Below are 11,508 nucleotides of genomic sequence, written 5' to 3'. Positions count from 1 at the left end.
CAAACTGTCGTAAAAGTTATGCGATGGGGTCTCTCTCTCAAAGTACCTTACTGTGTTGTACTCACCCTTCTTGCGATGATGTAAGATGATAAAACGCCCATGTGATGAGATGAGGGAAGGTGAGGTGGGTGACGCAGGCGTGTGACGTCCCAATGGGCTACCTACTAATGACCTTCTGACAATATGTCAGAATGGGGACCATCTGCTTCTGGACCGCGGTGGACCACAGGTGACTGAAACCTCAGAACACAAAACCTCGGATAAGGTGGCAATACGGTATCTTGGAATTCTGTCCCTGCTGGTGGTGCTTATTTTACTTTGGGGGGTTACTTCTGTAAATCTCCTGATGCTTTCTCCTTGTGCCCACACACCTCCCATTCTCAGCAAATGCAGGACCACCCGTGTTGATGTTATAACATTAAGAAAGCAAGTAACTCACTTTCTCCCGGCTCTGATGACCCTCTGCTTTGAAGGTTAACCACAGGGTAGATTCCAAGAAGAAACTTGTCGAAGAGCTGTCAGCGAATGCCATTGGGCACTGTCCAGTCCTGGACTCCCTTCGTTTACCCAAAATGATGAGTCCCTTCCTCACGAGTCACTATAAGGAAAAAACAAACAGAATAGTGCCTTTAAATCAGCCATGTCTCACCGGCAGCGCCTCACCACTGGCCGCGCCAGCGCGTTGCAGACCCATGTCACCACCTACCCAGGTGAACTTGAGGAGCATTTGGACCCCACTGCAGCCTCACTTTTCTCTTCTGCAGAGTGGGTGCGATCAAGACGGACTCCACCCCACGGTGCACCTGTCAACAACAGTACAGCATGCAGGGGGCACTTAACTGCCTCGGTATCTCACTGGACACCAAACGGCACCCACGAGGCGGAGCAAGGGGCATGGCCTGACTGGCCAACACTCCCTGAGCTCATTTATTTTCATGCGCAATTGGAACACGCTTCCTACCTCCAGCAGCGTGACCAAGAAGTTACACCTCATATCCGCGTTTACGCCTGTGATTGAGTCTGTATGTTGTGCTGCAAGGACCCACTGAAGGGGATTGGGGAGGGCACCTAGCACCAATAAGGAACAGAGCCTGGAAGAGCATGTTTCTAGAAAAGGAAGGATGTATCCCCCAGGTTCTGTCCCTCCCAGTTTGGCTGAGAGGCAGGAGCCCTTAGCATAAAGCAGCTCCAGGGACAGAGTCATGAACAGGGAACTATCTCCGCTATGGAAGCCCCACCTTCAAAACACACCTGGGCCAGCCTGTGTGGCCTGGCCGTCCAGTCAGTACGGAACAACGGTTTATTTAACAGGTTCTGGATACCAAGCTTTGCTCTTTCAACCCAGGAGCAATACAGACACAGACACAGAGCCTCGGAAGTGGAGTAGATAAGTATTGTGCATGAATTATAGATCAAGGCAAGCCAGAAGGTGGCTGGCCCCTCCCTCCCTTCTCCAGTGCCTCCTGCCCTCCCCAGACTCCTCTGCAGGTGTCCCTTCAGCTCCAGGCTGGGGTCACTGTGCCCCTTCTGGGCTAGAGTGCCTGGAGGGCAGGGGCATGCCCTCCTAATACCCCAGAGGGCTGCGCATAGGTTAGACCTTGGGCACGTTTGAATTACAGAAGAACAGGTAAGTAACAGCACAAAGGTAGGGGCTTTAAGGTAGGGAAAGGCTGTCTGTGGGGAACCTGGAAGTCAGTGTCTTAACTCTGTCAAACAGAGGGTCCCTCCCCAGCCAGGTGGGTAGGACTCCTGACCTAAGGCTACAGGGCCTGACAACAAAGGGATCAGAAATCCATACCCCCAAAGGCTGGAAAGCCACCAAAGAGTCAGTCTGTAAAATGAACTTTAACGGGACTGGGTGGCAGGGGCAGGAGAGGACGGACCTCCGGGATCTGAAGAAAAGGATAATGAATGGAACTTCAAAAAATACCACTGAAAGGGTCGCCTGGGTGGCACAGCGGTTAAGCGTCTGCCTTCGGCTCAGGGCGTGATCCCGGCGTTATGGGATCGAGCCCCACATCAGGCTCCTCCGCTATGAGCCTGCTTCTTCCTCTCCCACTCCCCCTGCTTGTGTTCCCTCTCTCGCTGGCTGTCTCTATCTCTGTCGAATAAATAAAATCTTTAAAAAAAAAAAAAAACCACTGAAAGACTTCAAAAGCAAGCCACAGAAAGGGAGAATATATGTGCCTTACATGTTTCTGACAAAGGACTATTACCCAGAATATATCAAGAACTGTTATGTATCAACAAAGAAAGCACAAAACTAAACAAAGCAAAAAAAAAAAAAAAAAAAAGCCCACAATCTAAAAAAATGAACTATGAACAAATATTTCACAGAAGAAGATATCCAATGGCCAAAACCCAGGAACAGACATCATTAGTCATCAGGAAAATGCAAATAAAACCACAAGGAAGGACCACTGCCACTCATGGAGATGACTAAAAGGAAGTGGGATGCTGGAAAGCCATATTTATATGGCAGCATCTACTGCAGGGAAAGCTATATGCTCCGACCCGGCAAAGCTGAGCTCATACCCAAAAGAAACGAGGCATGGCCAAGAACATGCAGACCACACCTGAGCTCATACCCAAAAGAAACGAGGCATGACCAAGAACGTGCAGACCACACCTGAGCTCGTACCCAAAAGAAATGAGGCATGGCCAAGAACGTGCAGACCACACCTGAGCTCGTACCCAAAAGAAACGAGGCATGACCAAGAACGTGCAGACCACACCTGAGCTCATACCCAAAAGAAACGAGGCATGACCAAGAACGTGCAGAGCACATTGTTGCACACAGTAACCAAAAACTGCTCTCCGTCTGGGTCCGATCAGGAGAGAGAAGCCACACAGTAAATCAAAGGGAAAGTTTCACATAAAGAATTGTTCTTCTAACAAGGGATCTGAGTGATGAGGGATTAGCAGTAAGTAAAGAGATCTCTAAGAACACAGGAACAGCAGGAACAAGGAGCAGCACTGCCTCTAGCTTGAGATGAAAGCTCCAGGAAAGTCCCCCAACTCTGGCCTGAGAGGCAGATGTCCATGACGAGGGCACAGCCTGGCCCACTGACAGCAGAGAAGTCACTGTGGGCCCAGAGCCATTTTCACAGAGTAGTCAAAGAAGAGTGAATTTGGAGCCAAGAGGCAATACATCGATAAGTGGCACAAATGTAAACAAGAAATTTCCATCGATAGCAGAATGGGTCAATGAAATGTTACATAGCCATTTAAAATACAAACTTTTGGTATACCCACTATGTATTAATGTGATAGACATTATGTTGAATGAAAGGAGCCAGACTTGAAACAGTATGTCCTGAATGATTCCATTGATAAGAAGTTCAAAACCTGGCAAAATATATTAATGATAAGAGAAGTCAGGATAGTAATCACCTCTGGTGGAGGGATTATTAACCAGGAAAGGGCACAAGGGCCCTTCTGGAGAGCTGGATATATTTTATTTTTGATCCAGGTGGTGGTTACAGATGTAAAAATTCATTGAGCCATCCACCCAAGATTTGTGTACTTTGCTGTATGTAAATTATTCCACATTAATATTTTTGAAGAATTTTAAATAAAAATAAATCTCTGAAAAGGTGATACCTTCTGTAAAACAGCCTGAATTTATTTAACCCCAAGTCTGATTTTTTGCACAGTGATTTCATGGGCCACAGTGCATCACAGAATAAACCCATTTTGTGTCCAGGTCTTAGTTTATAATGATGGCTGAATGGCAATTCAGGGAAGTCAATGTTACTGAAAGAAAGCGTTAATGTTACTTTGGCTCTCTTGGAAACAAGAGACATGGCTTGCCATGCTGGGCCACGGGAGGGCCACGGGTTTTGGTTAGGAGCAACGGACAGGTCCAGGTCATGGCCTTTATTGAGTATTCTTGTGGAAAAGGCGATACATGGCAGGGTGAACAGATTAGGACTGGCTAGTTTGAGTAATTCTGGTCCAGGCTCTGGGGTGGCCCCTGGCTGGGACAATGAAGGCACAGGAATCTTGTCTCCTGAGCATAAGGGCCAACAGAGGGGGTGTGGCTCTGGATGGGTTCCTTTGCCTATTAAAGACCTGGTCCTGGCTGGGGCCGATGGTATTTTAACAGGAATGGCATTGAAAGTGTAAATTGCTCTGGGCAGGATAGACATTTTAACAATGTTTATTCTTCCAATCCATGAGCATGGAATGTTTTTCCATTTCTTTGTGTGTTCCTCAATTTCTTTCGTAAGTGTTCCGTAGTTTCTAGAGTATAGATCCTTGACCTCTCTGCTTAGGTTTATTCCTAGGTATCTCATGGTTTTTGTTGCTATTGTGAATGGAGTTGATTCCTTAATTTCTCTCATTTTTCAAAGAGCTGGAACAAACAATCCTGAAATTTGTATGAAACCAGAAAAGACCCCAAATCGCCAAGGAAATGATCAAAAAGAAAAACAAAATGGGGGGCATCATGTTGCCTGACTTCAAGCTATATTACTAAGCTGTGATTAGCAAATCAGCATGGTATTGGCACAAAAACAGACAGATAGACCAATGGAACAGAAAAGAGACTCCAGAAATGGACCCTCAACTCTATGGTCAACTAATCTTTGACAAATCAGGAAAAAATATCAAATGGAAAAAAAAAAAAAACGTCTCTTCAATAAGTGGTGCTGGGAAAATTAAACAGCTATGTATAGAAGAATGAAACTGGACCATTCCCCCACACCATACACAAAGATAAACTCAAAATGGTTGAAAGACCTAAGTGTGAGACAGGAATCCATCAAAATCCTAGAAAAGAACATAGGCAGTAACCTCTTTGACACTGGCCATAGTAACTTCCTTCAAGACACATCTCCAAAAGCAAGGGAAACAAAAGAAAAAGTGAACTTTTGGAACTTCATCAAGATAAAAAGCTTCTGTAAAGGAAGCAGTCAACAAAACTAAGAGGCAACCCATGGAATGGGAGAAGATATTTGCAAATGACACTACAGATAAAGGGCTGATATCCAAGATCTATAAAGAACTTTTCAAACTCAACACTCAAAAAACAAATAACCCAGTCAAAAAATGGGCAGAAGACATGAACAGACACTTCTCCAAAGAAGACATAAGAATGGCTAACAGACACATGAAAAAATGTTCAACATCATTAGCCATCAGGGAAATTCAAATCCAAACCACATTGAGATACCACCACACACACCAGTTAGAATGGCAAAAATTAACAACTCAGGAAACAACAAATGTTGGAGAGGATGCAGAGAAAGGGGAACCCTCTTACACTGTTGGTGGGAATGCAAACTGGTGCAGCCACTCTGGAAAACAGTATGGAGGTTCCTCAAGACTTCAAAAATAGATCTACCCTATGACCCAGCAATTGCACTACTAGGTATTTACCCCAAAGATACAGATGTAGTGAAAAGAAGGGGCACATGCACCCCAATGTTCATAGCAGCCATGTCCACAATAGCTAAATCGTGGAAGGAGCCAAGATGCCCTTCAACAGATGAATGGATAAAGATGTGGTCCATATATACGATGGAATATTACTCAGCCATCAGAAAGGATGAATACCCACCCTTTGCATTGACATGGATGGAACTGGAGGGGATTATGCTAAGTGAAATAAGTCAAGCAGAGAAAGACAATGATCATACGGTTTCGCTCATATGTGGAACGTAAGCAATAGCATGGAGAACTACGGGGAAGGGAGGGAAATCTGAAGGGGGAGAAACCAGAGAGGGAGGTGAACCATGACAGACTATGGACCCCGGGAAAAGAACTGAGAGTTTCAGAAAGGAGGAGGTGGGGGGGGAGAGGGTAACAGGGTGACGGGTATTAACAGGGCATGTGTTGTGATGTGCACTGGGTGTTACACGTAAGTAATGAATCATTGAGCACTACATTAAAAACTAATGATGTACTATACAGTGGAGAACTGAACCTAATAACAAAAAAAGAAAGGGCTCGCCCTAGGAAGAAATAAGGTGCCCAGACAGAAATAAGATGCCAAAACATAATAAATAGAAAATTAAAAATAGGATTAATACGACCCTGGGAAACTAAGTCTGGGACTTGCTTTTTCTGAAAACTCCAAAGTGCTGATGTCTGCTTTAACACGATCGGCCAAAGAAGGCAGGCCCCTTGATCTAAGTGTGAGGTTTCTAGACGATTCTGCGATATTGCGTTCATTATCAAATCTCTACCTCCTCCACTTGCCATTGTAAGTCAGCTTAAGATGCTACGGAGCAGATTTTAAAAAGCCCTTTTCTGTTCACCTCAGGCCGTCTGCGGGGATGGAAAGATCGAGGAATTTGGAAACAGAAGATCTCGTTCACATTTGGCTCCGTCAGCACGGTGGCATATTTGGCACTGCAGACCTGTGTCCTTGTCTCTGATGGAGATCATAAGGTCTGCCTCACAGAGCGGCTGGAAAGGGCTCTACCCATGGCAGTGACTGTTTCTGTCCTGATTCTAAAATCCAAGTGTTCCCTTTGGTAGTATCTACCCAGTTCCAACTCCTTCTCTTAGCTCCACCTTGCTAGAGGTTTTCGGCCCAGCTCCAGGTCATAGCCAAGCAGGGGTGTGCTGTCCACTGGGTGACCCAAACCCAAAGGAGAGTGGGCAGAGTGGTCTAGACGGTGCTTGGAGAGCCTCACTCCCGGCTGGCCACCCCCAAACATATAGGATTACAAAGGAAATCAACGATGCTGAAATAAACGTATCAAAATCATTTTTAAAGTGTGCCAGAGTCATATATGTGCTTCTTTATTACTGCATCTAACAACAATTTCGGGCGCCAGGTCTGATAACTACCTTAAATTTTGAAGGCAGCGGGAGCTTTGCCCATCTTTGGAAAGGTCTACAACTCCTACCACGTGATGTGAAAAATCACTGATTTCTTTCAGAGACAAAGTCACAGGCTCTACTGCGTGGGTCAGTGTCTGCTATGGGCTGATTTGTGTCCCCCTCAAACTGGCGTGCTGGAGTCCTAGCCTCCAGTGCCTCAGAATGTGACCTCATTTGGAGACAGGGTCTTTACCAAGTTACAATAAAGTCATTAGGGCGGGCCATAATCCAGTTAGGACTGGTATCCTTATAAAAAAAGGGAAATTTGGACACACACACGCAGGGAGAATGTCATGTGAAGATGTAGGCAGAGATGGGGTGATGCTTCTACAAGCCAAGGAATGCCAAGATGGCCGGCAAACACCAGAAGCCAGGGGGAGGGGGGCCTGGAGCAGAGTCTCCCTCATAGCCAGCCTGGGGAACCAACCCTGCCCACACCCTGACCTCAGACTTCCAGTGTACGACAATACATTGCCGTTGTTTTAAGCCACCTGCCTGGGGTCCATTGTTACGGCAGCTCCAGGAAACCAACATGGTGCCCACATTCCTAATGGAAGAAAGTGCTAAATTTCAGTTGGAGGTTCGTGGAAATAAGAATGTAGGGCTTTTTCCATCGTAGTGGTTGGACCCCAGGTGATTAGCTCTGCTCCGGTACTCGGGGTCCCACACAGTCCATGGCGGACAGGCTCACACACCTGAGCTGACGTGGTCACACTCAGAACTAGCAGTGTGGCCCCTGGAGGGGAGGCCGGCACCGTGAAAATGGGAGGCACCGGGGGACACGGGCGGCCCCACATTGCCAGTCACTCCGAGAAGGCTTTCCTGCCCACTGCTGCTTCTCTCTGGTCTCGCCGTCGGGTCGGGCCACAGCTGAGTTGGGGCGGAGCGGTCGGGCTGGGGTCCGAGCAGCGTGAGACGTCCGTGAGCTGCAGACTTTTACTCCTTTTTTGGATACAATGTACTTTTTAATTGTATTTTCTAACTGGCGATAGAGGCTTATAATTTTAAATTTTTTTCCTATTTAATAAAATAAACCGTAACTCTAACTCAACCCTTCTCACATTTACAAACTGGTTTACCGCCTACCTGGGTCCTGCAGCGGCTCAGTGGAGGCCCGAGAGGAGGTGGCAGCGGCCGTGGCCTCTCCCGCCAGCAGCCCGACCACCGCGGACACATCGGAGCCAGTGGCCCAGGCCTGCACATGCAGGTGTCTACAGGGGGCTCCTCTTTGGTGAGAAGGACATTCAAGTGTCCCACCCAGTGAAGGATGGTGTGTCTCTGCCATTCACATCCTCTTAGGAGCCCAAGCAGGAGCAGTGAACAAAAACCCCATCTGCCATCTGCCTCTCAGGGGGCAGTGGCTGTGGGCCAGCGTGGCCTTGGGGGCATCTTGTGCGTGTCCTTCCAAGCTGACCAACGAAGACAGGAACACATCATGCTGGAAATGCTCTTGGCGTAGCCTGTGGCCATCATGAGGGAGTGAGCGCTATGCCCTTGCCCCAGGCCCTCCCGCAGCCTCAGAAAACCAGTCCTGAGAGGCTCCTCTCTGTGGCAGGCGGGGGTCCTGGTACCAGCGGCCCCACGATGAAGAAGACAGACCTGCAAGGGGCTCACGACCCACAGCACGAGCAGAACCACAGCCGCTGCTCAGCATGGCAAGGTGGGGAGTGAACCCAACACTCTCCAGCCCAGGCTTCCATCGGGCTCCTCCAACTTCCTTCCCCAACGAGGCCTCGACCTTCAGACTTCCGCCCAATTTCAGCTAGAATCCTGCTAGGTTGGTTTGGCCAGCACCCCGACCCCTGATGTCTCCTCCTAGGAATCTCTCATCGGCTGCCCCCACCCCACCACTGCCCTGGTCCTTGGCTATCCATCCTGTTTGTCTGTGCTCTGTTCACAGTTGAACCCCGCTCTATCCTGGGGTCTCTCCCCCACTGCAGTAGTTCCAGAATACAATCTGGTTTCCTGCTTTATCTGCTGTCCAGCTCTGGTTTTTCTTTGCCAGGGCAGACAAGAAAAGAGGTCTGCAGGGAGGATGCTGTGGGGAGGCTGATGGGCAGAGGCAGGGAATCCGGAAAGGCCTAGTGGGTTCCAGAAATAAGACGGTGTGCAGAGGGAAAGCCTGGGCATAAGACTGGAGACCAGGCAGAGCGGGATCCAGGTCGGGCCTTTTCTGAGGACACCAGGGCGTCCATAGCCCTTCCCTAGGCTTTATACACTGATGAGTCTGGGGTCTGATGGGGCCTCTCGTCTCCTACCCATAGTATGACAGAGAAGCCTCCCACTAACTTTAAATATGGCCGCTTAAATCTGAGGAGATATAGTGCAGGGTTCATACCAATGATCACTGGTCTCAGAGTCAATGAATTTAGAGTTTTAGAAGGTGTTTTCAGGATTGACATTTTAGTCAACAAAATACCACAGTCTGGCTGGTTTGAACAACAGACATTTCTTGCTCACAGCTCTGGAGGCGGAAGTTGGAGATCAGGTTGCCAGCATGGTTGGGTTCTGGTGAGAGCCCCCCTCTTGGCTCACAATAGCTGATTTCTCACTGTGTCCCCACATGGCAGAGGGAAGGAGAGGGAGGGAGGGAGGGAGGGAGGGAAGGAGACAGGGAAGTGTATGACGGCTCTCTTGTGTTCCTGGGTCTCCTCTTTACAAACACACTAATCCCCCATGCTCATGACCTCATCTAAACTTAATTACCTCCCAAAGGCTCCATCCTCAAATGTTACCACATACATATGAATCTGGGGGATGGGGGGCACAGTTCAGTCCGTAGCAGGGATAATCTCCAAACATTTACCGGGCACCCACTATGTGACAGGAGGGATACTGGTCACTGTGAGTAGTGCTGGGGTCTCCTTGGACTCCTTGGATCGTCCTCAGCTATGTGTACTTATTACCCAGAGGCAAGTCACTCTCCCAGGCTATCCGCCGTGCTTACTACTGGGAAGTGCCATTTCCAGACCCTCTAGACTCATTCTTTCCTGAACACAGAGATGGTAACAGTACCTGGACTGGTGACTTGGACTCTGACACAGAGAGGGAGTGACATGAATGTGCTTTGGGGGGAGGCACTCCTGCTGTCCCCTCGCTCTGCAATCTACCCCCTACTGAAGGTTTCTCTATTAAAAAAAAAAAAATGTTGTACTTGCAGCTCCCAACCTTCAGAAACCAAAAGCACGACTTAAGGTGTTTAAAACCCAATTTCTTTAGGGGCGCCTGGGTGGCTCGGTCGTTAAGCATCTGCCTTCGGCTCAGGGCGTGATCCCGGAGTTCTGGGATCGAGCCCCACATCAGTCTCCTCCATTGGAAGCCTGCTTCTTCCTCTCCCACTCTCCCTGCTTGTGTTCCCTCTCTCGCTGGCTGTCTCTATCTCTGTCAAATAAATAAATAAAATCTTTAAAAAATAAAAAAATAAAAATAAATAAAACCCAATTTCTTTAAACCTCCAGAGCATTCTTTTCTGAACAGCCCAAATAACACTGGACAGTTGTACAGGACAGTTTTATCCTCACCATCAAAACGAAATGGTGACATAGATCCAGGAAGGCCAATCTACAGTGTTGTGGGTTTTTTTTTTAATAAGCTTTGGATTATTTCAGTAGGCTAAGACCTACAGCCTTTCTTCTAACCGAAAATTAAACAAAACAAATTAATAACGTAGCAGACAGGATACAACAGAATGTCATTAATAGGGTTGCTGATTATTCTGTGCAATCAACTACATTAGAAAGATCTGGAACATTGGCAAAAGCTCTTTGATTGCCTGGGTTTGATGAAATATAGGAAGGATAGCATCCTTTAACAGCATATAAAACACCTTGAAAACAAATACAAGAGATTTCTCTCAGGGAGCATCTTCTCCCCAGTTATGCCTCATGCCTGTGGCCCAAGTGGTAGAGCCATAGACTCCAGGCTGCTTGCGTGCCCTTACCATAGAATTCGAGAGACAGCAATTCAGCATGCAAACCACAGAACAGGGAGAGATGGAAGAAAAGTAATTAAAACCAGTGAGTGGACCATTCTGGAACTAGGGCTCGCCCAGATTTCCATTTACACGAAACGCTCTCAATGAGAAGCAACGGACACAGCAGGCAGTGCTCAGGCTGGGCTGGGCTGCATGCGATGTGTCTTCATGGCTTGAAACTTCATTGCTTGACCAACGAGTTCAGCTGATCTTTAAGATGGCGACGCACAGAGTGGCTTCTCAATTAGCCCGTGCCCGGCACCACCTGTTCCAGCTGACCTCCGTGCCTCTACCCTCAGGCCACACTTGTTCCCCTCAGCCCCAAGAACAGAACTGTCCTTTCCCTTCTGTGAAAACGGCCGTCCCTACATGTGTTCTGGCCTCCTTCACTGCCCCCCACGCCACTCCTGCTAGGTTAACTCTAGCTGACCCCCAGCCCCCGCCAATTCCTCAGCAAAGCCATGCCTTCATTTAGCACTCATGGCACCCCCCGTATGGTATTTATCGCTTTCATCCATAGGTCACACTTTATTATTTCTCTGTGCAAACCTTGGACTAGCATTCCCGCTGCTTGCGAACTCCAGCACAGAGCAAGGACCATCTTCCATATTTTCCACCACTGTAGCACCCACCAACGCACAATATTTGCCACATACAAGAGCCCCAAGGAAAGTTCTGAATGAGTCACAGAAGATCCCCAT

At 47.9% G+C, this 11,508-nt stretch overlaps 1 protein-coding gene across 2 annotated transcripts in view; it reads right to left on the bottom strand.

Moving 5' to 3' along the window:
* B3GALT5 (beta-1,3-galactosyltransferase 5) overlaps positions 1-11,508 on the bottom strand; it is a 43,120-nt gene that overhangs the window by 14,695 nt on the left and 16,917 nt on the right. For both annotated transcript variants that reach the window (XM_045813530.2, XM_045813529.2), the window contains exons 2-3: positions 440-598; positions 66-240 (exon numbers count right to left, since the gene is read on the bottom strand). In XM_045813530.2, the coding sequence (XP_045669486.1) occupies positions 66-101 (36 nt within the window). In that variant the 5' untranslated portion in view covers positions 102-240; positions 440-598. The remainder of the gene's footprint in view (positions 1-65; positions 241-439; positions 599-11,508) is intronic.

The sequence above is a fragment of the Ursus americanus genome, chromosome 4 (genome assembly GCF_024610735.1).
Source record: "Ursus americanus isolate L20-20 chromosome 4, mUrsAme1.1.p, whole genome shotgun sequence".
NCBI lineage: Eukaryota > Metazoa > Chordata > Mammalia > Carnivora > Ursidae > Ursus > Ursus americanus.
Note: the sequence above shows the minus strand (reverse complement) of the source record. Positions and strands in the feature narration are given on the sequence as shown.